We start from the raw sequence: 27,955 nt of genomic DNA, 5'->3' as shown, positions 1-27,955 counted from the left end.
CCTAAAGAGTGAACGTTAAGTCGAATTTTCCTATCACAAATCTTCCATCGCACAATGTTGGGTGTATGAACAGGAGGACAGTGTTTGTCTGACTAAAGTGTCTTGTACACTGTTTACGAGCTTGTTCACTGCGCGTCCAGCTTCACCTGGTACCATGCACCTATTGGATGGTACTAGCTGTCAATCATGCTGTATCCACACTCCAATGCATACAGTGCTTTATTGTCTATTTCAGTCTAAATTAGACCACAATTTACAAAATGAACATCATGCTGTATTGAGAAAGACTTGAAACTAGAAAACTGTTTAGTGACGTTATAAATCATGTGAGGATTAGGGTCATTTTATCATAGACTTCTATAGAAACTGCAACCAGTGCAGTCGCCCTCCGCTAGTGATTTCAGAGAATACAGTTTTCAGGCACTCAGGTAATGGATTTATTTTTCCGGAAGCAGTGACAAATATTTTACATTTAATCTGTGTCTTCAAATCAAGCTGTTGGCTGTACACCTGCCTGGGTCTGTAGCCATGACTTAATATGATGCATTCACTCATAGTAGTGACATTAGTTTACTAGAGAGCATATGACATTGAATTGTTAAGCAGAATAACTGTAGCCACACACCCAGATGCCCTCCGTTGTTGTCTCTATATGACTATGTACTCTATATATATATATATGATATAGTTCCAGCATGCTACAACCCCATTGTTTTTGTAAGGATTAAACAAATCGGACAGGTTGTGTTAAATTAGTGAGCTTCGAACGTTCTGGTGGTAATCTTTTGAAAAATCTTTGGACAAGGCCACATTCCTCTGCCTCTAGCCTTTATGCTAAGCAAACCATCTCCTAGCTCTTGTTCCTTTGTTATCTGAATATTGATTTGCAATGTAAATATGTAATCTACTACTGGTGGTCACTACTTTTTGTGAATAACAGATAACAGCATTTAACATGTAAAGCAGCAGTATTACATATATTTACCTTAGTAGTACTGATTTATCATTAATTACTTTCAAAAAATAGTTATTAATGCGGTTAAACAAGGAGATCATTTTTGTTTTGTTTTTTTGAAATTCCTACTCAAAACAACTATAACGTGACAGTTGCATAAAGAGTGTGCACTTACAGACAATAACAATGTGAATCTGTGAAGACATCCACGTTTTCCATATGTCACCCATTTCATCACTCATGATTTGATCGGTGCCAGGTAGACTCTTTAGCTGACGCAAATTGAAAGCCTTCAGTGTGTGGCTGGGCGGGCACAGATTGGCTTTGACATTGCCACAGATGGGCCCGTGTGAAACATGACATATAAAGCAGGTGAAAGATGGAGTAGATGATTGAAGCGTGTGAGAGGGGATTTAACCATTTATCTATGGCGTGTATTCGTACACATTCTACAATTGATGCCTTTCATGGACCCGTATATAGACAACGACTCAAAGTTTGTTTTAAAAAACTTTTCTGTAAAAAGTACACAATACACAGTGGTCACACAGTGGTGGTGACAATAATCATAAATGTGGTGTTGTAGCTTTGTATCTCTTTGTTACAGTACTTGCCTTTGTCTAACAATGGTAGAAATAGCATGTTTGGTCACAGCCCTGCGTGCTGTTTTATCACACTGTAATAATCAAAACGTTTTGGACTTAAGTAAATATCCCTCACTCACTCTGATTCACCTTCACTCCTGAACTTAATAAGAACAGTTATTTTTCAGAAATCTTCATTGTCTGCCTATTTACTTTTGCTTCATTTGTTTATATATTTATTCATGATAAATACTATCATGTTAATTATTCTTTGAGATTTACCCCCTTCATATAAATTAAACAATCACTTGAAAGTTACCGTTAAAAGTTACCTTTACACTTTTTAAGTGACTCAATCATTTTCTTTCATTGCTCATACTCATACATTTTAGGTGTACTTCTCAAATCATAAATACAGGCCCGGGTGTTGGTGTGATCTTTATATATTCTTATCAAATACTTAAAAACTATATATATAATTTAAAAAATCTGCCAACTTCTGGGTCATGACATAAATAAATGTTGAGTTATTTGAGCATGGTAAAAAACAGAATTGCAGAGATGCGCAAACAGCTCTCTTGCACCACCCATCGGACAATTTTTGAAAATACATAGCCATAAGGTATAATGACTGAGTCATTTATTAATATAGAGATTAAATTGGTGTATGTTTCACAGATTCTTCATTCAAACCTGCAACACCACATGGTTTTGATTCATCCTTTAATAAACACCTCCACACTGTTCTGCTTGGGAGTGGTTAATAAAAGTGCTACATCAACAACTTCTACTCATATTAATATTAATCACAAACCAAAGGGACTTTTTGGTAAAATTTATTTCACAAATGTTTAGGTGATACATGATTTCAGGGATTGTCTTAACAATGATGTCTTCAGTCCTCCCCATCAACTTGGAGATTAAATGAAAAGCAATTAAGTGTTTACTTACTTTTTTTTCACAGACTGTACAATATGTGAATATACTGCAGCACAAGGGGGAAAAAACGTTTAACCTCAGTTTCCTCAATTAGACCCAAACTTATTCCATCAGAAGCCGATAAAAAGCGTTTTATTCTAATCAAGTCTCTTTTTATTCATACTGCCACTGTATTTTTATTTATTGTCTAAAATATAATCTCCAATCAAATTCAGAGATTTTAAACACACTTGCAGTGTTCATTTGTTCTTCTTTTCTTTATAAAGACGTTCCTGTTTCCTGCTTCGATTCCCTCGCCCTGAACACATCATCTTCAGCGGCTGCTGCCCTGGAGGAGCCAGCTTCAGGCGAGATCATGCTCCAAGACATATGTAGGCTTTTTATACAATCAAATATACTGATTAAAAACAGTCAGTGAAACCCTTTTTTTTCTGTTTTTAGTTTTTTTACATAATATCTGCAGAAGCAATCACAGGGAAATTATAAAAACTGTCAAATTAAAAGAACAGCACTAAGTGCAGCAAGGCATGTTTGAGTGGCACGAGTCATCAAAAGGAAAAAGCGTTATTCCGTAAGTGCCTCTCTTTGAGTGGGCCTTTCCTGTTTTGTTTTCAAAGACGTTTTATTTTTTTTTAAATTTGCTTAGAAAATGAGGAAACCAATGAAAAGGGCTGTGGCAGTGAACAGACATGAACATGAATACAAAAACATTGACCTTTGAGGCCTTAGAGTTCACCCTTCATCCTTTGTAGTGTTGTGGTCTAGGTCCTCATCACTGTCTAAATCACTGTGGAGCCTCTTGGCCATGGTGTTTCTGCTTCTCTCCTCCTTAATCCCCTTCTTTAGCTGGACTGGTGACGGTTTCACCGCTGATCAAAAGAGAAAACAGGATTACTCTCATGTAAAACCATTGTGTTCATAATTTTTCAAATGTTCTAGTAAGTCTAAAAGCCAGGGTGCTGAATGTAAGAATCACCAGCAAACAATCATTTTAAAGACATAACCGAAGAAAATGTTGTCTTCATCTTCTATCACTCATAAAAGAATCAGCTTGATGTTTGCTTCATCTCTCACCTGCTGATGGAACAAACTGGTCTTCAGCTCTGCTGCCATTATCATTGTGACTAGTGCTAACCGCCTCTTTCTGTTCCTCGTCCGTGACAATTCTCTGTCTTGCACTCTCGAAAACAGACTTAATGACAATTGAGTCCTCATAGATCTGCAGCGGCAAACAGAGACACACGTTCAAGTTCCAAACTCATTTACGACAACAATAGAACGGAGACTGGAAAAACGATTTGTGTTGCTCTCAAATGAAAGAATTCCTCTGGGTTCACCTGAGATCCCTCCAGGTTATAAGTCTGAGCATTGTGACACAGGAGGAAAATATCCTTTTCCAAATCGCCCACACTTCTGTACTTGTGATTGCGCACACGTTCCTGTAGAGCAGAGGGTCAGTATCAAATCTTCATGTGACCGTTACATACAAAGTTGTTGATATACCATTTATTAGGGCAGGGTATTCTTATAATGTTTAACAAAAACACAATCACTAAAACCCCAAAATACAAACCCAGGCACGGTTGCGCACACAAACTCACAATAACAGTGTCTCATCTTCAAGCACATTTTAGGATCCTATTTTTCGGGGGTTTAGTTCAACAGTTTATCCGTAGCATAAACCCTTTGAGATGACCCATCTCATTTTCAAGGGGGTCCTTAACACAAATATACAGATAATACAATGAACAAAACAACACAATGTATAATCCCCCACCCACTGTTGCCCTTAATAACTACTGAAATACTTTCAGATAACATACACTTACCCATACAAATATGTACATATTGCACAATGAATGTAAGTTAAAACCATATGTCTGTATGGTTTTTTTTTTGCTATAAAGTGTACTTAAAACGAGTAGAAGCAGGAGCAGGTTTACTTAAGGTGTGTAAAAAAAGAGATACTTTAGAAGACATGAAAGGACCTAACAGATTTGAGTGAGCGAAGCAAGTTATTCCAATCTGTTGGGGCACGACAGACAAATCATTTTGGATTTAGATGGGAAGATTTGTTCTCATGTACACTGGTTGTATTAGCTATGTATAGAGCAAGGGTAACATCTACCTGATCTCTGTCTGTGGTTACAAAAAAAATCCACTTATGACTATCATAATGATCTGATTTCCTGAGAACAGGTTTAAAGTGGAACCATAGTACAAATCCCCAGCTATATATTATGTTATGTGACTCTACTAGAATAGCTTAGCATGATTCACAGTCTGATTTTCAAACTGCCTGGTAAGGAGCCTCTCAGTTGAACCTCTGTCTGAAATGAGGCCACTCATTGATACATGTTCAAGCACGAATCCAATCTGATATGAGATATGAGCCATGGGACGCCTAGCACACTTAATACCTGCTTTGTGTGGATTTTGTCTTATAATCACAATCTATATATAAAACCCTTTTTTTTCCCCCTGTGCATACTATTGTTAGGGCGTCACAGTGGTGGGCTGGTTATCACTGTCGCCTCACAGCATGAAGGTTCTTCGTTTGAATATCGAGCTGTGTCCAAAGACAAAGACATGCAGATTGGGGTTAGGTTAATTTGAGACGCTAATAGGCCATAGAGGTGAATGTGCGTGTGAGTGATGGGCTGGCGACCTGTCCAGGGTGAATCCCTGAATGTCAGCGACCCGATAAGGATAAAGCGGTACAGATAATGGGTGGATGAGCTGCTAGTGTTAATAGCCGCACGTGGGAAATGCAGAATAAAGTGGAACACCTCTGCTACAGTATCACTAAAAACAGAAGCTAACATCATTAGTAAAATGTCACCAAACGACTGTAGAGTAAACTTGCAGTATTTTTTATACAAGTATTTTTCCCACAGGGATATCTCTTAAATATGTTTGTCATTATTTGAAGACTGGACATCCAACACTTTTACTTTATGTACTGTATATATAAGAAAAATCCCAATGTCCCATTTTAATTGGATGTATTATATTATTAACTAATTACTAATTCAATTTAAGGCAAGAAACAACCTTAACCACCTGCTACGCCCACATACATATTTTACTTGATTCGAGTAAGATGAGTGAGGAGAGGATTTGATCATTTTTTAAATTTTTTGAAGAGCTATTCTTTGGTGTTCTACTGAATCCCAGCCATGCAGCTCAAGTTTTCTGTAACAGGAAAACAAATCTTCTGCCTTGCTTGTGTTTGTGGCTTACTTTTTGTTGTTTATGCAGGATCTTTTATCTTGTGACGTCGTCACTTATTGTGAGATGAACATGTAGCTGCTCAAAATACAGAAAGTAGAAAGAAAGAAATTGTACTAAATAAAGACACCAAGTAGATCTATTCAATTGCTCTATTGATAGCTTTGTGTCAGGTTTTCTGATTATTGGAATTGAGCCCATTGGTGGTGTCATTCAAATGTGTTGGCTGGAAAGCTGTTGTGGACAGCTTGGTTTGTGTCACACTTTATTTTTATTTGTATACTTTCTAGCCCCACAGCTTGGCTCTGGGGATGGCTAAGCTGGTATATATCCTCCACGATGCCATGACAATTTGGTACAAACATTCATGGTTTCCTGAGCATGAATCCCAAAAAACTTTTGAGGTTGACATTTTGTGTTTTTGAGTAAACTGTTTGATGAATTGTCAAACAATGTGGTAAATACATTAAATTCGTGTTATCCTCAGCATGGCATGTAGTCACACATCTCTTTTTATCTAGAGCTATTGTCAGGTCAATTTTTAATTTTATTTAAGGGGCAGTAAGCGATTTTGGAGAAAGCTTTTTTCTCTCTCTGTTGTTGCTGTGATTTTAGCTGTTCTGGCCGGGCCGTGAACCCACGACCTCGGGTATGTGAGTCATAAACTATAGCCTGTATATAAAGGTTAATGAAATGACGGCTCCCCAAAGTGTAGCTAAATCAAATAGTTTGCCCCCTAGTGGCTGGCTGAAGTAAAGGTCCTGCTCCATGTCAGTGGATGGGACATGTACCGAACTAAAAAGTCAAAGTACACGTTAAAATTTTTCCCCCTTAAAGATGGTTGCTGTCATTTTAGGTCGTTCTTATCACACATTTATGTACAAGGGTTAATTTTCCCAGCACGTTTGGTTATAACTGGTTATTTGATGCTATAAAAATGCGGTGATTGACGACTGAGACTGACTCACGACAGGTCAAGCGCATGTATCAGCGGGTGAGACCTTGATCCACGCACACAAAGAAAAACAAACAACCTGGAAACCTGACCAATGGGCAATGTCACGTTCATTTGTTATCACAGGTGAGAATGGCCCCCCCATTCAGACCGTCCATTCACAGCCATATAAAAAAGGGGTGCGTTTGATACAATAACTGACCGAGCAGTTAAAGCAATTTCATTACCAACTAACTTGGCTGGTGTGGAGTTCTGTTGAATCTGTAATCAAGTCAGTATTAAACGAACTGGATGGCATTTGGTATATTAGATAATGTCTATTCACACTTGTCTGCGCTACATCACACTTCTCATTGCCGTGACGGGTTGTAGGTCTGTTCTGTAATTATTGACAATACCCCTTGGAAATTGAAAATGTACGGAGAGGTTCCAAACCCATTCGATAATGTGAATTGGTCTGACGATGTCAGGCTACTTTTTGATATCACACTGTACCTAGGCACTATTTCCACATCCTTTTTCAATTACTCTTTACTAAAACCAGTGTTTTCATATTCAATAAACACATTTAAAGGTAATATTTTTCCGCAGGAGTTACATCTCCCGTTTATTTGCTGTAATCGTAGCAGGTAAGATAACGTTGACATCTATATGTGAGTTTGAGGATGTTCAGAGACACGTACCCTGATCCTCCTGAAGTCCACAGGCTTTCGGATCAGCTCGTAGTACTCAGGCGCCTCCTTCTTGGAGGGAAGCTGCACAAAGCCTTTACTGATCTGTCGACCCAACCTGGAAGCACAATGTGAGAGACCATGCAATCTAATTTTATCAAGAAAATACTTGATGATTATCTCAGTAAACTGGTGAGAGGTCGTGACTCATCTTGTTATCATCGAATAAGAAATTTCCAATTTTGTACTGCTCATTATTGCATTTTTGAAAAATTAAATCACACTGTTACCTGCTGTGTAGAGCTGCAACAGTTAATCGATGAATCGATTAGTAATCGACTACTAAATTAATTGCCAACTATTTTGATAATGGATTAATCGGTTTAAGTAGTTATTATGGGGAAAAAAGTCAAACTTCTTTGATTTCAGCTTCTTAAATGTGAATATTTTCTGGTTTATTTGCTCCTCTATGACAGTAACCTTAATATCTTTGGTTTGTGGACAAAACAAAACATCTTAAGTTTTGGGAAACCCGATCGACATTTTTCACAACAACTAATCAAATAATCGAGACATTAATCAATAATGAAACTAATCGTTATTTGCAGCTCTACGGCTGTTTACCGTTTTTTTGCTATAAGTGTTTATATATTTTTATCTCTAAATAACAAATTTGTCATACAGTAATGCCAGCTTTATTACTACATTGATGCTGCATCACCTGCAGAATGGATCCAACAACATTTTATATGATTATGTTGTCAGAGCAAAAATAACAATTACTAATTGTAACTCTGATCTCTGCTACTGGATTTAGGCATTAAAATGCCTCTTTAGTTCTGAAGATTGTTTTTATCATTCATAAACCCAACAAGCCCAATATACATCTACCAATAGGAGAGCATCTACGGTACAACAGGAAATGTGTATGCGTTCAGACAAAATGCGAGGCAAATTTTTGTCCCCACAAGTTGAATAAGTTTCAACTTCAACTCAAACAGAAATGTGTGTATTTTGCAGCTTCATGAATGTAACATGACTCGATAAATGTATGTAAAATAACAAACTGGAGGTTGTGTAGAGTTCAATCTGAAGCTGAACACACATTTCTTAGTTTTGGAACAATATTCTGCCCGAAAAACTCCATCAAAACAATATTAAATAAATATTCGGTAACACTCTGAACGTGCTAATCTATACATTGTACATTGTCAATGAATGCATGTTAGCATTTAGCTCAGAGCACCACTGTATCTAAATACAGTCTCAGAGCTATAACTATATGGCTTTTAGTCTTGTTACAATATTCCAGCACACAAACTTTCTATTCAAACAATATCAGATGAATATTGAACATTTTGAAGTCACTAATTGACTTTATTTTGTTGCATTTAAAGAACTTTAAAATATGAGCATTAAAAAAAACTGCACCTTATGTCAGTATTTTATGATAATGAAATGATGAATTCATGTTCGTAAAAGTAGTCCGATGTTTTAACATAATGAGATTATTGTGTAGTGATTTTGTGTTTAGAATCAGCCCCAACAACAATGAGTAAACAAGGGCTCAGGACGTCTGTGAAATTAACTGTGAGGTTTCTTGTAAAAGCAAAACAGGTTCTTTCCCAGCGAGTTGGACCAACAATTCTCATAATTATGTCGCCGTGCCATGAAACAGCCCACACAGATTATTAAGCACTCACCCGTCCTTGTAGTTGATGACCATGTCAACAAGCTTGTTCAGTGTTCTGGTGAGTTCGGGTGGATTTGGAGGCAGTTTCTCTACTGGGGGGCGCCCTCGCTTCCTTTTCACCTTTTCGCCGGCTTCCTGCCCGGCCTGCAGCCCGGCCTGCAGCCCGGCCTGCAGCCCGGCCTGCAGCCCTTCCTCTCCATGGTGATCACCTTTACGCTTCTTTAGACTGATGTCCTCCTCCATGTCCTCCAGTGAACCGTTTTCTCCTGCCTCAGGCTGCAGGAAGAGGGAGCGATGGGTGGGCACGTCTAACAAACTCAAACAAACTTTAAGTGGTAGAGTAAGGTGGGTGACACCAGCAACATGCAGTGTATACTGTATATTGTACAGACCCTGTAACGTTGTCCCCCTGTTGTTCAGGTCATACTTTAGCATTACAAGGAAAATAGCAGTCGAGGGATAGTAGGAAAAAAGAACTGAGCAATTTTCCACTCAAACCTTTTCAGTTTCCATTCATTTGAACTCTTCCTTCAATGTGGCAGGTACAGACACGGTGTATGTTTTCACTTCAGACAGCGTTTCTATAGAATCCAAATGTAAAATCCTCAAATCAAAGCACTCACTATCTCCATCTCGAGTATAAGCATTGAGAATTATGAATAGGGCTCTGTATTCAAATGAAATAGGGTTTATTTATAATTACAATACCATCTGAATTTGCATGGACTGGAGCAGCTCAACTGCTACGCTGTGTCTGCGAAATAAGGACAGATGATTTTATCTGGAGGCTTTGATGTCAGATGTTTATCGAGTGGAGGCAGATTGTTTAAAAAAAAAAATGCACAATGAATGTGAATAAATTTGAAGAAGCCATGTTCGGAGTCTAAAAGTGCTAATAATGCAGCAGATATTATTCCGTCCCCCCCTTGAGGTTGTTTTTCAACGAGGGCGGCTTCTGCATCCTGTGATATCTCTAACCATTTCATCACTCCTTTTCAAAATATCTGCAGCAGCCACAGTATGTTCCACAAAGGCAATTAGAGGCCAGAAACATGAGTGTGCACGCGGCGAGATCGGTAACTCCTGCTGAAGAAAACGAGGGAGCAAATGGAGAAGGGCTCGCTGTCCAATCTGGACGTAATACTGATGCATCAATCATATACGGGCTCACACAGTGCACACTCACGCACAACCAACGTTCTCGTCGTATGATTATGCACTTGTGCACGAGTGTATTTCTCAAGGACACAGAGGAAAGACTATGGAAATTGTGCATTTTGCACACATCCATTACAGCAGCATGCCATATCATTACTGCAAGCAATAGGGACAGTTGTCACGCCTCAAATTTGAAAAATGCACGCCTGCACCCCCCCCCCTCCAAAAAAATAAATTACAAGAGGCAGCAGAGAAATGAGTTAGAGGACACAACAACACCGGAGAGGCGACAATAGAAAATCCTGCTCATCATCGCTTGGCTCGAATGGAGGCCCCACTGCTCTCTCTCTCTCTCTCTCTCCCTCCCTCTCTCTCTCCCTCTCTCTCTCTCTCTCCCTCCCTCTCTCTCTCTCTCTCTCCCCCTCTCTCTCCCTCTCAGGGGCTGCAATCGCTCCGGCGGAATACTGGTGGGATAGAGGGTAAATCCTCAAAGATGTAGAGCACAGCTGAGAGCCTCCTGATTGACTGTGGCTGCGCGCGTGTGCGTGTGTGTGAGAGAGAGAGAGAGAGAGAGAGAGAGAGAGAGAGAGAGAGAGAGAGTGGACGGGGTGTCAGTTGTGTGCATGTGATGATGCTCCATGCCTGTGTGCGCTATCTCCTAACAAGCCTGCCTCCTCCCTGACTAATCTGGCAAAGGTTCCCTCACATCTGTTACAGCACACACCTACCCCCCCCCCCCCCCCCCCCCCCCGGCTCTCTCTCTCTCTCACACGCGCACACACACCAGACAGACGGACAGACGGACACGAATAAACTCGCACACTCACTCGCTTTCCCACGCACAAACCACGCGCACGTGCGCTCACGCGCGCATCCCCATCCGCCTCGTCCTCTCCCGCCACGCGACATGGAGCCCGGCCGCGGGCCGCCGGACCCCGCGGACCCCGCGGACGCGTGTTCACTGTACCTGACTGCACTCCGCAGGCTGGCTCCCAGGGTCGGCGGCAGCTGTGGGGGAGAGAATTAGCAGACCAGCATAGCGGCGGGCTGCTAGTCTCTTCATCAGCTGATCACTCGGAAGCGGAGCCCAGAAGGGGGGAGAATACGCGCGCTGTGTTTTCATGTACAAATCAGCGGGCTGGGGGGAAATCCAGATGCCGTGCCCATCTCCTGTCCGCAGCTCTCCGACGTCTTTTTCCTGACTCTGGAAGGCCCCGAGCTCGTCTCCCTCTGCATGTTTTTAATATCGACTGTTGCCAGACGGGGTTTTTTTTCTCTCCCTCCTCTTCCTACCCCTGCTGTTAAAGTTATCGGGTCCATTTTTTTTTTTTTTGGAATTCATTATATATTTTTTATCATCATCATCATCATCATCATCATTTCTGCATTGCATTTTAAAGGGAGCGTTCCTCGTCGCGTAAAACCCTATGCGGGGACATATGACTCCAGCCTGCAGCAACACGCTCACTCATGGCTTCGTGGTGAGAGCTCTGAGTTTGCATGTGCAGCCCCCCCAGAATTCCAGCGTGGTGATTAATGCACACACGCTCACTCAGATTTCACTTGATTCTGCCAAGGCAGCAAGGGGAGAAAGAAAAAAAAAAAAAAATCTCTGCAACACTGAGCTCTAACGGTTGCACTTTGGTTTCTAGTTTGGACCGATATTCAGACACATCTGGTTTCTGTAAATCAGAGTGTTTTGGGTCTGCTCCGGGCGAGGGGGGGATGTTAGATGAACACACAACAGAAAATGAAGGATATAGGCTGACTCCAGAAAACAAGCTTGAGGTGAAAGATGTCCGTCAAACCCTTGAGGTTAGGTAGGGGCACTGTCCTTTTTTGTGTGATGCACAAACTTGTCAACTGCGGGACCTGAGCTGCTGCACTGGAATACAGTGGAGCAAGAGGAAATCTGGATGCACATGGATCGAACAGGCGATCCCCAGCAGTGCTTTCGGGCCACGCAGTTAATCCGGTCACCCAACTGCCGTGGTCAAGGCCATAGCTCAAACTGAGTGTATGATAGAGCTGCAACAGCAAATCGATTAGTTATTGACTACTAAATTATTAGCCAACTATTTTCATAATCGATTCATCGGTTCAAGTAGTTTTTATGAAAAAGAAGAACATGAAAATGAACATTCTCTGATTTCAGCTTCTTAAATGTGAATATGTTCTGGTTTCTTTGCTCCTCTGTGACAGTAAGCTGAATACGTTTTGGTTTGTGGACAAAACCAAACATCATGTTGGGGTTTGGGAAACTCCATTGCCATTTTTCGCCATTTTATGGATCAAACAACTACTCTATTAATCGAGAAAATAATCGGTAGATCAATCGATAATGAAAATCATGGTTAATTGTGACCTTGTGTATAGTTCTTACTCCTGCAGCCTTTACTGTTGCTTACAGCAGACAGTTAAAATACACGTTTCAAAGAGTTTTAAAGCCTTTGGAAACTTGGGTTCAGATCTCAGGCATTTCCCTATCACTTAAAAAATGATTATGCTGCTATTTTTGTGGGGGGCATCCTTGGTTATTAACCATGATGAGTTTAACACCTAAATAGCCAATCTCGCCTAAACAGGCTGTTTCTGGCTGCTTAAATCCAATATTCACTCAGGACCAAACTGGGTCCAATTCAAGAAAACCATAAATCTACCAAAATTATGATTTCTGCCTTTTTTTTAAAAAATTGTATTTAAAAATTATTATAATTTGATATCAACATACCATTATAGATGGCAGCACGGTGGTGTGGTGGTGGTTAGCACTGTCGCCTCACAGCCAGAAGGTTCCTGGTTGGAATCCAAGTTCAGACCATCCAGGGCCTTTGTGTGGACTGGAGTTCACATGTTCACCCCTGCGTGGGTTTTCTCCAGTCCCACAGACCAAAGACATGCAGATTGGGGGTTAGGTGGATTGGACATTCTAAATTGAATGTGAGTGTGATGCAGGTATGCTGCATGTGCTCCAGCTCCAGCCCCCTCGGTGGATATAGATGGATAGATGTTGGCTGGGATGATATTATAGAACTTATAGAAGAATATAGAAATATTCATTCAATGTCAGTTGTCATCTATAACACAGGTGAGCTGTATCAGCTGCACTGGGATAGGTGAGACATTGAGACTGAAAGTGAGAAGAAGAAGCAAATGTAGTGGAGCATAGAAATCAGACAGCTATAGTGAATAGTTTATTTCGGTTTACATTATAATGAACAAAGCATGACAATTTGTGTGAATATGCAATTGACAAAAACATTATTATTCATGTTTACACCAATCCATTTCACACAATATATATATTTACACAATCATATCGAAAAAGAAAAACCATTAGCCTGTACATATGATAAACATGCGACGTAAGCAGGAGGAGGAGCACGCCGAAACAACCTTTTTATGTTGATGGTATGGCTTGAATGAAATTGTTATTGTTCTTTTCTTACTATTGAAAATAATTCGAATCAAATGGAGCTCCTTTGAATATGGCTCATATGAACATCCAAGTTGTGAGGTGAAGAGGCGTTTTGACTCAAATAACAGGCAAATGTGAAGTGACTGGATTAAAGCGGTGAAACAGAGCTACAGTATCATTTCCGCAACTATTTTCTCAAGAAGCACTTGCTCAAAACCGCTGCCTGTTACCATGGCAACAGCACATTTTGATGCAGGACCTTGTATATCATTGTATTTTATTGACGTTGCTGGGAAATGACTCACAGAGGTTTTAAGTCACAGAAGCTCACTGTAGTGGGACACACTGACACATGAACTTGTGTGTGTAGGGCAAAGAATGATGACATCATTTTATTGAAGCTTTCTATCTTTCTTTCTAAATCCACTTTGAAAGCTTTGCAAACAGGCAAAGCTGTAAATCATGCAAGTCTACTAGGCAGACATTTTTTTTCCCTGCAGGGACTTCATTATTATATTTTTATTATTGATATTTTTGCAATAACTTAATTGGTGTCAGGTGATGAATGGAAAAATTAATTCAGGGAAAATAGTTTACACTTCAAAAACACAGGCAACGTCTTATCCTATGATGTCTCATAATTTATGGCTCCTCACATATTTATTCAATGTCAGTGTTCTTAAGTAAAATTAAACTATGTCTCCTAGTTGCAGAGCTGATGCAGAATTCCATTATTGTCCCACATTTACTGCAAACAAACTCTCATCCCGTACTGTATCAGGACAATGGCTTATTCAAGCTTATATTCAGTTTTAATTTGCAGCGGTTCAAGCATGGAGTGGGCCAAGAATACTTTGACTGCTAATCAAGGCTGTGATATGCCGTGTCAGATCATCTATATCAGTCTTTTGAAAACATGTTTGAAATCTGAAGCACCGTGCTGCCCTATCCTTACGAAGGCTAACCAAAAATATTGGACCATTAAACAAGGAAAGGAGGTTAAACGAGGAGGAAATGGTGAGGTGCGATGGGAGAGCAGTTTCTGCCTCTGCCTGAGAGCTGGGTGTCAAGGAATGAATCAAACTAGTGTGTTCCAGAAAATAGGGGAAAGAAGTGTTGATGACCCACCAAAGCCTCAGCCAGCATTTTCTTCAACTGGTTGAGTTACTTGAAAAGAGAAATGTCAGCATGTGGAAATTGACACCTGATGAACAGTGGTGGGCAAGTTACTTCAAAAACGTAATGCATTATGCATTACTTGTTACTGTCATTTCAAAGTAATTAGTTAGATTATAATATTATTGTATTTGAATTGTAAGGCATTACACTACTATTGCATTACTTTTAAGTTACTCTCACCAAAATAAATGGAAATATGGATTTGGCATTCTAAATGTAGCTTATTACGCTCAATAAGGTGATCTGGTATCTGATTGAGCAATAGGCTTAAGGCTAAAAACTATTAACTAAATAAAATTAAAATTAAACCATTAGCTAAAGGGCCTTACAATGTACACCCCCAATGAAACCAACCATTTTTGGAAGGGCTGGCTATGCTGAACATGAATTTCAATGAATGTTGAAACACTGGGGGTGCACTAGGCTACCTGTCCCATGAGAAGATTTACATTGAAAATCAATGTGTCAAAAACTTTCAATATGTATGTAGAGACCTTGGTCTCTATTAAGGGAAAGGTTATTAGCCTATACAATACATTTTCTAAAAGCAATGTCCTCTAGATGTGATTAGACATGCATCGACATAGCCTACATCATCATATTGTTTATTGTGTTTAACAGAAGTCTTTGTATGTTTTATCTGGATACATATTGACGTGATCCACATTGACGTTATGTCTCTGTTCTGATGGCTATTTATAGTATAGCTATAGCCCAGTGACAATTAACCTGTTGAGGCAACGATGTCCGATGTCTTCAAGCATTAACAACAGGAAGTAGCTTAGCTTCTAGGCGCGGATGTTGCGCGGATTATTCTCCTCTGCTGATCTCGCGGCGCTTTTGGTGTATCTGTATAAAAACAAAACACCACTTCATTTCCGGTTAAAATGCATTGTAACGCGCGTTACTGAGATTTGCACTGAGTAAAATATTACCTCTTTTGTGTGTGTAATGCCTTACATTACTGTGTTACAGCAACAAGCAATGCATTACAGTAATTACATTACTTTTGTAACGCGTTACTCCCAACACTGCTGATGAACATAAAAAGGAAAAAAAACCAAAGGTTTTACACATTTATCAGAGACACTGACTACTTTTCTCTCAAATCACCAGCAGAGGGCGACTCCACTGGTTGCAAAAAGAAGTTAGTTTCTATAGAAATCTATGAGAAAATTATTCTACTTCTTACATCATTTTTAACGTCAGTAAACATTTTCCTGAGGAGTTTATGGTCTCAATCACTGGTTTCAAGTCTTCTTCAATACAGCATAGTGTTCAGTTTGTAAATTATGATCCCATTTAGAGTAAAATAGATGAAAAAGCCATGTATGCATTGGGGTGTGGATACAGTGTGGTTGACAACTAGAACCCTAATGGGTGATGTCACGGTGGGTTTTCGCTTAACTTTTACACAGTGTAGCAACAAACGATCACTTAAAGAACTGGACGTAATGCGAGACTCGTGTAAAATGTGTATACCTTAGTAAAGTAAGGTGCACACAACATAGTGTAGCTTACACTGTAAAACGATACTGTAAATGTACAACACTTCATCTACTGTACAGGATTTTAAGTGTACACACAAACATTTAATTCAACTTGAAAGAAATGTTTAACAGTCAAGTGACAAGAAGACACTTTTGGCTTCATCAGTCAAAACTCATTTTAATGTAGACGCCCCTTAAAGGAGTAGTTTGACATTCATTTTCAGAGGACAAGCCCAATAGGACTCTCATATCTGTCTGTTAAATATGAAGATGCAGTCAGAAGCCAAATTTGTGTTCAAAAGCAACTAAAGGGCACTTATTAATCTATTATCACTTGTTTGTGTTATTTGTACCACAACCCAGCGGGCTTCCTGATTAACAGATGTGAGAACAATGTCAATCTTCTCATTAAACTCTCATTCCGAAAGCAAATAAGCATATTTCCTAAAGTGCGGAAATACTTCTTCACGTGTAATCAACAATATATCAGTTTAAAATATTTAACATGCATCGGAATTCTTTTCGTAAAGCAATGACATACAGCAAGACATCAACTCATTAATACAAATAAATCTTCTCTTTTACATTACAATGAAAATATGGAAAAGTTCCCAATGTCTTTTTTAGATTAGACCTATACGTTAACTTATTTATATTCTATTATTCTATGAAGCTATTTGAACTATAAAACATTTTTAGTTGTCTTAAGTTGTAAAATATTGGAAATTTAAATATTGTTTGCAAAAATGCTAAAGTAATGTATGTAACAAATAACTGTAGGATACATCATAAATTCTTATCTTTAATGAATACACATCAGTAATATACTCTGCCATGCATATATCACCTGCCGAGTTGTAATATGATACACAATGTCAAGTAATACAAATGCAATACTACAACACAGGTCCCTGAATAATGACTAGTATCCTGTCAACTGTTGAATTATGATCGTTAAAAAAAACGCTTTTACCAACTTGGTGGGTACACCGTTGAATCTGCCTCTTTGTTATGAGAGCATTGATACTGAATGACTCATAAATATGACTCATGAAGAATCCATTCAGGCTTCGGGCCATCACATTATTCCAAATTATTTCTACCGCCAGAGGAGGAGAGAGAGCTTCCACTGTGACGGGCAGCTGCCTGCTGAGACACACGTACACAACGCCACGCACAATTAAAAAGTTATAAACAACAACTTGAATATATACTTTAAATGCTGCGAAAAGGCCAACCCACATACCCCTGCCTGTCCTCTGGAGAAGTTGGCATGAGCATAAAGGAGCACTGCAATGTCATTATGTCCTGCCTCCAGTGCGATGGACAGGGCTGTGCTGTCATCCTGAAAACACAAAATCAGACATGAGGTTCTGCAGGTTATTGTACATTTACAGATGGCAAGAGCATACGGTTCATATTTAATTATATAGAAGTCTCTTCGTTTTCCTGACATACTTTCAATTCTTAAAAAAAAATGTTTTACTGTCTGTTTTTGTAATTCAGAGCCTGGTGGTTTCAGGCCTCTCAGGTGGAACCAGCCAGGCTCACAGAAGCTGCACAGTTGTGTGTGTTGAGTTGTGGCAATGGGTCACATACACCGTCAGTCAGGGTCGTGTCGCAGTCTGGCTGCGCCAGAAGTAGTTTGACGATGTCAGCGTGCCCATGCTCGCTTGCACACATCAGCGCAGACGAACCCTCATCGTCCTGGAGATTGACCTCCGCCCCCTGTGCCAGGAGGGCCTGCACCATGCCCATTCTGCCATGGCTCACTGCCAGCATCAGAGCTGTCTGACCGGCCTGGACGGCAAGAGGCAGGGGTCAAACACAGCAAACAGGGTCAATGATGCTGAGTCTACAAGTCTCAAACATTTGGAATTCCAATGGATTGCCAGAGTAACCTCAGGTTGTTTTGTCAGTGGAAAACATGCAAAACTATGACATTTCTTTACAGGCAAGCATGTAATTCAACATATACAGGGAAAACTTTCCAATAATGGATTCATAATGAAAGGATGATTACATGGAGGAGGTCTTTCCAGGGAAACTCCTCATTCAAATCTTTTGCTATAGGAAAAAAATACAAAAATATCTTCCATGGAAATTATTAGAAAATGGACGTATAAAATAACTTGTAACCAAAAATACATCAAGTACACAGATACTTGGGGAATTGTATGTCCAAATCCAGTCCAAGTTTAGCATTTTTGTCAGTGCCATCTTGGTTTTATTTAAAACCACAAGTAACCATATTGGAGGAGTGGAGGTTGGGTCTATGTTTAATCATATGCAAGATCAATATACAACCTTTTTTAGACACCATTTAGAAAAACAAAACTGCTAACGTGAATTCCTCTGCCATTAGCTGAGAACGGACCAGCTCACCTGGCTGGCCTTGGCGTTGACATCTCCTCTTGTGAAGAGCTGCTCCACAACTCTCATGTCCTCTGGAGTTTCCACAGCCGCAAGTGCAGCAAGCATGATAGGTGTGTAACCTGCTTTGTTCTGCTTATTCACATTGCACACTTCTGTAGCGATGGTTGGCCCCAGTGGACAACACAAGAGAGGGGAGAAAGAAACGTAAGGAAGAACAAGGTGAATAATACCATTATTTATTTTGTGCTTCTAGAAAACTCTTACTTTAAGTTCAATACTATGAAAAACAGCTGTTCAAAAAATATCTTAGTAAATGTGAAATAAAATGGCCTTATATTTATGGTCAGTCATGAAAGGCGGCCAAAAAGAAGAAGCTCTGCTCACAGGGAAATTAACCCTGTTGGCCTTCAAGACCGAGCAGTTACGTGGTTCTCTTGTATAGAAAGTCAATGGTTTTGTACATATAGTCCCACTCAATGAACTGAAACGCACCAAACAGTGTATTACCCATGATCCCCGACTTCTGTAAGTGCTGTCACCCTAACAAACATGACAAACTCTGTTTAGAATTTCTTGATATTTAAAATTGAATAATATTTTAATAAACCTAAAATATTTGTCCTCCCAAGATATCAGGTATGAACGCTGATCTACAGTTCAGCATGGGAGATTGTACCTGTTCACCAAAGGTACAAAGTGCAAAGTCAGACAATTTGGAATGGAGTGGGGGAAAAAAGAATTCTCCATATTACTTAACAGCGTATAAGTCATTTTCTAGTGGAGGCTTTTACTGCTTTTTAAATGTCTTCAAATAACTTTGGTTTCATCGCTGCTCACTCAGTGTATCATCTAAAGCTCCTAAACACCTTGACAAACTTCAATCCAACAGGGTCTCTTTTTTTGTAATGCTCAAGGTTGTGGATGAAGAGATACATTTTTGATACATTTCATTGATACAAATGTTTACTTTTACTGATTATATGTTTGTATTCAACCATGGCCTCAGAAAGACGGTTAGGTCCAAGCCCTCTCCTTAAAGCTTTATAAGGGCAGAGTATATATCTCCTCCATTCTTCATATTCAACGTTTTCCTGTTCATTTTATATTGATTTAAGTCTCTGAATTGACTGACCCTGAACTATAACTCTGAACTTTTGTTCCCTCATAAACATATACGCAGCTGGAGAAAACACATTAGAAAAAAAACCATTAGAACACTTAATTATGAAGTGAAGTCTGTTTCTATAGTGCAGGCACTGCTGTAGCAAAGTATTTTATAAGCTATTTTAAATAGCAAAAACCCAAGCATGTAGATTTATGCAAAAGTCCATATTCTTTTTTTCTATTCAGTATATTGTTATAAGAAGCAGCAATGTTTCTTTTCATTTGCGGTTAAATTGTTCAGTATGCACTTAATTCAAACTGAGCAGTGATATGGGATAAGGATTTTTACTGAACTACTGTACTGCTCCCCTGTTGTCTTTGGGAGGTTAAAAATAATCTTAATAGTCAGGTTAGGTCATAGCATTAAGATACCAGAGAAAAATACCATGTTTTGATTCAAGAGTGAAAATATGCTGTAAATTATGTTTTACACACAGTTTGCTCTCATGCTTCCTAGTGGCTATCGAGAAGCATTGTAATGTTGAATTGAACAAGAGTGTTCAGCGGCCTCTGTGCGGTACTGCTGAATTGGTTAGGATACTTCTTTCTCTGCTTTTCCGTAACCCGTCTTTGGTTAAGCTATAAGAGCAAACTGTAAAGAAATGAAATAAATAAAGTGCTGTTAGAAAGCGTGACGACCTGTAGTCGTCCTGTGAGATTTACTGTACCTGCATCAAGCAATTTCTTGACAATTCGAAAGTTGGAGTGAGACACGCTGTAGTGCAGAGCTGTGTTTCCATTGCCGTCAGCCATATTTGCTATATGTTGCAATACTGTCGGTGAAATGATCCGAAACGAGAACAAGTGGTCGTCCACAGTGTCAGGAGCAGCACACTTGTGGCTGGACACAGAGAACCACTCTTGCTGGAGTGTTTGTAGACAGTTGTGCTGCAAGGGGAAAAAATAGTATCAAAATACTCAGATATGTGTGTATTTAAAAAACAACAACCAACCAGGTATTTTTAATGCATCCTTGAAGCCTTGCAATTTGCGGCAAAAAATTCACAGTGTGCAGAACAATTTTGAATTTGAATCAATTGGAACATCTTGTAATTACAGGGATGCAACTGAAAGAACTTAGACAAAGAGCTCAATGAAGCAGCAACTTTATAAAAACAAACTATAAAATCTCCAAAAGAAGATCATAAAGGAAGAGGTTTAACAATCTGTCTTAATTTCATTGGCAAAAACATTTTTTTCCCCAGCATTTCAGGTTTCATTATGGAATGTATCTTGATTTACCTAATATACTGTTGCACTATTGAACTTCCTGTCTGTTTGTTGATGGAATCATAGTGAAAGTGAGGCGTCTCTCTCCCCAAGACATATTATTGTTTTTAAGTTCAAGGAAAAGGCCATGGCACAAAATTACAGAGTGGACACATTCCTGTGCTTGTTTGTGTCCAATGCCAAAGTCCTTTATTTCTAAATGGCAGAACTTGAACACACCCTGCCCCGGCATCTCCCCACGCTCATTCTATGACATACCATTAAATGTTCAAGCACGCAAGCACGCACACACGCAGACACCCACACACACACACACGCATGCACGCACGCACGCACACACACACACACACAATGAATGTAGTGAGCAAAACATACCAATTCCTTGCTGGATAAAGCTGTGTCATCACTCAGGTGCATCTTTAAGGCTTGACAAGCAGAAAAAATCTTTTCACTTAACTTACACCTAAAAGGAATAAAATGCTGTAGATTACAGAGTGTCAGTTCCCATCAGAGGACAACTCAAAGGTTAGACTCACACAGTTAAATATCAGGATGTGCGGAGGCCTTTTCAGCAGAAATCTTAGTCAACGAGGGGGCTTTGGCTTTAGAACCTTGAAGATTACCTTTGTTGGGTGGGTGACTTTACAGACCCTTTCGATCCCTTGTTGCAGCATCCTTTGCTCTTTCTTGCTTGTGTTCCATCGTGAGACGGTTCCCTCAGTTTTTTGTTTCCTGTCTTTTCCACTTCCTTCTCGCTGACAGCAAGCTCGTAAGACATCATGGGGTCCAGTCTAAAGGCAAAAAAACAGAATCAATACACTGAAAATATGCTATTATATCACATCAAAGTTTTAAGAAGTAAAATATTAGTTCAGACATTAGATACTTACCCTGTTGTTACCCTCATGAACTTCATGCTCTTCCTGTTGCTGCTACAGCCTTGGTCACCATTCTGTTTCTTTATCACAGACCGCAGCACGCCAGGATTGGCTGACCTGTCTAGAAATTTTAATACTACTATATCCTTCTGCAGTTAATTTTATTCCATACAACACTTGTATGCATACAGATATAACATGTACAGACACTTGGATATATTGAAGATTCTTTATATATACTATTGGACTCATTTTAAAAGGAGAACGTTTTCTGACACCAGCTCCTCAGGAGTCATTCAATTTTAGACACTCAGCCACTAACTGCTATGTGGTGTGAGACGCCTTCCAAAACCAAATATCATTCCAAACATTGCAAGTGTATCCCTCAGAAAGTCAAACCTGCCAAGGCAAAGGCAGCCACTTCCTTTAAACCGATTACTGTTTTAAACTGGGCCTCAGGAGTGGTCTGGAATATGGATATTCTTAAACTAAACTAAACTTTTGAACAGACATAATTCCTGTCCAACTTGACTGTATTTTTAATGAAGATTAACTTGATATATATTGTTTGGGAAATATAACACATTAACACATTAACACACACACACACACACACACACACACACACACACACACACACACACACACACACACACACACACACACACACACACACACACACACACACATTTACCTTGCAGAGCAGAGGATGCCTGTTGTTCTAACATCTGTATCATTCTTTTCACCTCAGAATCATTGCCGCCCTGTTGGCAGATTCCTGGGTTTGTTTTGTCACATTGAGAAGAGTGGACTGAACGTTGAGATGGAGTTTCACACTCTCCACTGACTGTTGAAGAAAGAGGACATTGGTGACATTTTAGTATATGACTAACATGACATTGCAGATATTACTTACAGTATAATACATAAGAACAGCCAGAAATTAAAGGTACTGCATGGAGTTTTTGACCACGAGTGGTGCTATGGAGCAATGTTTTAATGAGTTGGTCTCTTCTATATTTGCAAGCACAAGGATGATCTGATGGGCAATAATTAAGTGTTTAGCAAGCTATATCTTGTACCTTGGTTTCATGCTATTTTACTTAAGGAGAATTAGTGGCAGAAAGATGGCAATTTTTTTTAGCATTGGACCAGCAAACAAGGGCAAAAAAAAGAGATATTAACATAGTAAGCTTAGAAGTATATACCACAGGTGTCTTTAAAAAGAATCTGCTTTGTATGTATGTTTAAAATAATAATAATAATAATAAATTGCATTTATAGAGCAAGCAAAGGATACATAATGCTTTTTGGTGAGAAGTGTTCATACAAAACTCAGGGGTATCTTTGAAAGGAAATTGCTACAGGGTTACCTGGTTGTTGAGAATCAAAATGATGGACCTCTTTCCCTCGTTTTGCAACAGCATTGTTATTGCAGGACAACTTGGAGCTGCCATTTCCTCGACTGCTATATTGCTTAGCGCAGTCATCTGTCTGCAGGTCCCCATCCTCCCCCAGGAGCATCTGCATCTTTTCTATATAGTGGTTAAGCTCAGGGTCCCATGGAGAATGTGTAGATTGGCAAGGTGTACTGCATGAAGCTGCCAAATCCCGTATCCTCCCCTCTCCTACACCGATACTTCTTGTCTTGATAGGGTCAGGTAGATGAGATGGTCCAGAGGCCATATTTCGAGTTTTCAGTCCAACCAGGAAATTGTCATTAATGTTTGTGAACCCAACTCCAGTGTCTCGGGTTACCTTGGCGACTTTCCCTGGTGTTTGCTTTAAGGCATTTCCTACCAGATTTGCAGTTCCAACACCAAACGTACGGGTCTCCGGGGTGCAGTTGATGTCTCTGACCCTGTTCCCTACTGACACAGCCCTAGTGACAGTCTGAGTGGTATTGGTGTGCTTGTCTTGGGTACTGAGGAGAGTATTAGTGCTGGAGTCTGTGTTGAATGCATGTCTTGTGTTGGTAAAGCGAGACACTGAGCTTGATACAGTGTTTGTACGCTGTGAAAATGTCACTGGTGCTACCATGATTCCCAGATCAGCTCTTCTGACAGGATCTGTGCCCATACCTTCAGAAACCAGTTCCTTTGGTTCACAGATGATCACATCAACAGAACAGTCCCCACAAGCCACTGAATGATACTCAGTTTTTCCTTTCTTTGAGCCAAGAATCTCCACTGGTACCTCTGTGTTGGTTTCTGCATCACACAACTTTATCTCTGTCATAACTCCTTGTGTGTTTGTAGAAACCTGAATCCCTACACCCTTTTCCCTGGTCTTAACTCGCTCTCTGACCTCCCAGTGGCTCATGGGAACATTTGGTCCTGTGCAAGCATTCTTCAGATCAGGTCCACAACAAGATACTCCCACACTCTTCACCTCTGTTGCCTCCCCTGTGCCGGTATCCTGGACCTCTGTGTGATTACCAACTCCCTGGGATGTGGTGTCAGGCCTCACTTCGATGCCGGTGCTCACAGTGGACGGCCTAGCAAGAGATGCTTTATCAGCTCGGTTCCTAGCTCCTGCGGCCTGAAGCTCCAGTTTCAGGCGGCTCATCTCTGTCTGGAGGGCTGATTCTTTCAATTCTGCTTCCAAGTCAGAAATTGTCTCTTTCAGAGCACAAATTATTAGTTGTTGGGCATCAAGCTCTGCTTCTCTGTCTGTGTAAATTCCAAGATTAATTTCTGACACCTCTGTTGCAATGGACCTGGTCTCTACCTGATTAGTGTTCACATATTTGTTTTCTTTTACAGGTTTCGAAAATGTGATACCTTCATCATTACAATCTGCAACTGCTTTGTCATACAGAGGGCTGTGACCTTTCCCATTCCATGCTTGCAAATGTCCACCCTTGATTGTTCTTTCCAATGCCTGCATCTCTTCAGTTAGTTTTCTGATTTCCCTGAGGTCGGTGAGGTCACTTCGCACCATGTGTGCCTCTTCAGTATTAACCTTGTTCTCAACATCAGACCTTTCCATGCTGTTAGTTCTCCTCCAGATCACTTCATGATCCTCATTGTCACTCTGGTTCTTGAGCTGAGAGACAAGTTGCCTCTTTTCCTCCTGAAGGACTGAGATTTTTATCTGGAGAATAGGAATGATTTTCACCTGCTCCTCCAGCTCCTTCAGCCTCTGCAGAGCTACCACCATCTGGTCACGGACATGTTGCAGGTGCATGGAACCATGACTTGTAACTGGAGTGGATCTACCAGAGCTCTGTGGGCTCAATCTCAGGCACCCTGTGCTACCTCTGGTGCCAAGGGATGAGGTGAGTTGGACTTGCATACCAACCCCTGTGCTAGTAGGCTTGTTCCCATTGTTGTTTTGATTATATGCCCCCAGGCCAGTGAAGGGGGAAAGTGACCCAGTGGAGCTTACTCCTCCAAAGCTAGCCAGTCGTCGCCGGGGTTGGGGCTGAGGGGGAGGACGGCTGGTCACCTTCTCCTCCAACTGCTTGTGGCTCTCCAATGTAGGACTTTGTCTTTGTAAAGCAAGATATCTTACAGGAGGCTGATGCTCTGACTCAGGAAGTATTTGAGACTTTGCTGGTCCCTCATTCCTTGACAGCTTGTTATCCAAGGAGGAACCATGTGGAGGAGGAAGTGGTGGTCGACCTCTGGTTGAAGAAGAAATGCCCAATTGTCTTTTATCATCAATGCTAGATGATAACGAGGATTCTTCAGAATGTAACTGGCAGGATGAATTACCACACTGTGCTTTTGCTGCATTATTGACAGCCACTCTGGGCCGCCTCTTAAGGCTTAGTCGCTTAATAGTGGAGCTGTTTTGGCAATTGTCCACACACTTGATGTAGTCCACGTCCGACTGATAACTGTAGTCAATCCCCAAGTAGTTAGGAACACACTCCTCAGTGATTTGTCCTATTAGACCAACAGTGGTATAGTCATAGATTAGTAAAACATAGTCCAAAAAGAGGGCTGGAGAAATGGAAATCTAAAATGTGGAAATGTCTCCAAATGTCCTTATGTTTGCATTTAATTAAAACACCAGTTGAGTTATCCCCCTTCAAATTTTTAACCATAAGAATTGACCTCAAATTCATAAGATATAATATATACATACAGTACAACACTTAATATTGAATCTAAAACATTTTTAAGTCTTCATAACAAATTATATATATATATATACATACACGCACGCACGCACACACACACACACACACACACACACACACAGTGTTGAAAAAAACACAATATGCTATACTTCTAAGGTTTTACCCTGCTTTATGCTATATAATCCCAACCTACAGTTTTTCTGTCCTTACCTTAATGTTACACGCTCATCAGGAACCATTTCTATAGGAGTCTAAAGCCTTACGTCTGTCACTTCAAAATGTTATTTGATTATAATCTCTCCCTCTCCGTCCCACAAGAAGAGGAGGGACAGAGGAGGATTTTCCAATCGTGCAGACATTCTGTTTTCAGTAGTCACTTCTCTCCAAATGGCATGTCTGTCTCTCTACATACACTCTATAATTACTGTGCAACTCTCCCTCTAAATGCCCAACCATATTCTTGGCAGTTTTTTTTCAGCCACAGACAATCTTCCAAGTATTTCAGCCAGTGAATAAACAAAAAGTAACAGAAATCTTAAAATGTATCAAGTATGTGATACAATTAAGCCTGTAATTCATAAAACAGGCAACTGTCAAACGCTATAAGTTGAAGGACGTAGTCCCTTCTCTGCAATATATAGGTTTTTAAGATCCATTGCAAGCGCAATAAACAAAAAGGTTGAATACATGTGAGTTATGCAACCAGGAATATAGAAATGCTTTAAAAATCATTTAAAAAGTCAGAATTGAAGTTACTAGCATAGTAATAATAATTGTTACCTGACGCAGTTCTCAAGATGTTACTGCCTTCAGCCATTGATGTTTCAAAATGAATCAATAATGCAGCAGTCCTTTTGACATCAGTTTAGAATAAATCTGGAAATAAAAGAAAAAGGTTGTACATTGACTACATTTCACATCTGACTGCATGTCTGTCTCTCTCTCTCTCTCTCTCTCTCTCTCTCTCTCTCTCTCTCTCTCTCTCTCTCTCTCAGCCTAGGTTCAGAGCAGTGTATAATTAACCTTGCAATGCTTACATAAAGGAAATACTATACTAGGCCATTTGATATAATAGATAATTCTGCAAAAGCACACTGAGCAAAAGGCTAGGCCTCAGTGGACAACAGTGACTCACCGCCTTGCATTGCCATATCACTTTCTCATCAGTAAGCACCTTCTGTTTTCAGCATGCGGAGGTTTTGTGAACACTGTCTCGCAAATAATGCACATAGGCCCAGTTCTGTCAGTGTCTTATTCAGCACTTGTGAAGAATGCCCTTACAAAGAGTCAGCTGTGTTATGTTACGATGTTTTGTGCTATGGGTAAAGTATACACACGAGCAAAAGCTGTATGTATCAACATAAAATGAATATGGCTCTATAATGGCAAGCAATTTGAAAATAAAGAACAGCAGAATTGTAAAAAAAAAAAAAAATCACTAGAAAATGCTCACGTCAAAATCAGGCATAACACAGTCCACGCACTGACACCTAAAGACACTTGAATCCAATTTTGGATTCTGTGTGAACACGTAGCCATGACACCAGAGCCTCTGGCAATAAATCCAATAAGTTCAGCACACTGACTGTTTAGAGTCCGCCACAGTGACCCAAAGTACTTTTTCTGCTGCTGTCACATGAATGTTACAGAGACTTGGAAAAACATATTTTAGGAGTTGAGTTTGCATGTTAGCGACAGGAGAAATGTGGAACAAACAGAAAACATTTGAATGGGTTAGAAAGACACGGATAGACAAAGATAAAGGAAAAAAAGATTTGTGGTCACCACTTATTGTTTTAAATATATGAAAATATGGTACTGCTTACATATTAAGTATTATTTTAATATACTTTATATACAGAGAATATCTTCTAAAGCATCTCACATATCCCCATCCATTCCGTTAATCCTTGATTCACCAAAGTAAAGAGTAGTGACAGTAGA

At 39.9% G+C, this 27,955-nt stretch overlaps 2 protein-coding genes across 3 annotated transcripts; both read right to left on the bottom strand.

Moving 5' to 3' along the window:
- Positions 1-2,359: 2,359 nt before the first annotated feature.
- On the bottom strand, positions 2,360-11,682 carry LOC118285454 (probable global transcription activator SNF2L2). The gene is made up of 6 exons (XM_035609128.2): positions 11,154-11,682; positions 9,039-9,304; positions 7,348-7,453; positions 3,816-3,917; positions 3,553-3,697; positions 2,360-3,347 (listed from the first exon to the last, which is right to left on the bottom strand). The coding sequence occupies exons 1-6, from the start codon at positions 11,307-11,309 to the stop codon at positions 3,211-3,213; spliced, it is 912 nt and encodes a 303-aa protein (XP_035465021.2). The 5' UTR covers positions 11,310-11,682; the 3' UTR covers positions 2,360-3,210.
- A 4,535-nt stretch (positions 11,683-16,217) lies between these two features.
- On the bottom strand, positions 16,218-26,920 carry LOC118285453 (KN motif and ankyrin repeat domain-containing protein 1-like). 2 transcript variants are annotated; one of them, XM_035609125.2, is made up of 11 exons: positions 26,792-26,920; positions 23,295-25,814; positions 22,616-22,768; positions 21,934-22,042; positions 21,667-21,834; positions 21,419-21,506; positions 20,482-20,701; positions 18,659-18,801; positions 17,873-18,073; positions 17,520-17,618; positions 16,218-17,422 (listed from the first exon to the last, which is right to left on the bottom strand). In XM_035609125.2, the coding sequence occupies exons 1-11, from the start codon at positions 26,826-26,828 to the stop codon at positions 17,357-17,359; spliced, it is 3,804 nt and encodes a 1,267-aa protein (XP_035465018.2). In that variant the 5' UTR covers positions 26,829-26,920; the 3' UTR covers positions 16,218-17,356. The 2 variants fall into 2 exon arrangements, with proteins under 2 accessions (XP_035465018.2, XP_035465020.2); XM_035609127.2 differs by having other exon boundaries at positions 16,218-17,419.
- Positions 26,921-27,955: the final 1,035 nt, after the last annotated feature.

Source organism: Scophthalmus maximus, chromosome 20 (assembly GCF_022379125.1).
Source record: "Scophthalmus maximus strain ysfricsl-2021 chromosome 20, ASM2237912v1, whole genome shotgun sequence".
Taxonomy (NCBI): Eukaryota; Metazoa; Chordata; class Actinopteri; order Pleuronectiformes; family Scophthalmidae; genus Scophthalmus; species Scophthalmus maximus.
Note: the sequence above shows the minus strand (reverse complement) of the source record. Positions and strands in the feature narration are given on the sequence as shown.

Bases quoted from the DNA above. Each gene is read 5' to 3' on its own strand.
- LOC118285454 (XM_035609128.2), bottom strand. From the start codon at position 11,309: ATGAAAACACAGCGCGCGTATTCTCCCCCCTTCTGGGCTCCGCTTCCG. The intron at 9,305-11,153 runs GTACAGTGAACA...CTCTTCCTGCAG, and splicing joins AGCCTGCGGAGTGCAGTCAG to CCTGAGGCAGGAGAAAACGG. The intron at 3,348-3,552 runs GTGAGAGATGAA...TCTTTTGATCAG, and splicing joins CCAGTTTGTTCCATCAGCAG to CGGTGAAACCGTCACCAGTC.
- LOC118285453 (XM_035609125.2), bottom strand. From the start codon at position 26,828: ATGGCTGAAGGCAGTAACATCTTGAGAACTGCGTCAG. The intron at 21,835-21,933 runs GTAAGTATCTAA...TTTTGCCTTTAG, and splicing joins TTCATGAGGGTAACAACAGG to ACTGGACCCCATGATGTCTT. The intron at 18,074-18,658 runs GTGAGCTGGTCC...CTTGCCGTCCAG, and splicing joins TCAACGCCAAGGCCAGCCAG to GCCGGTCAGACAGCTCTGAT.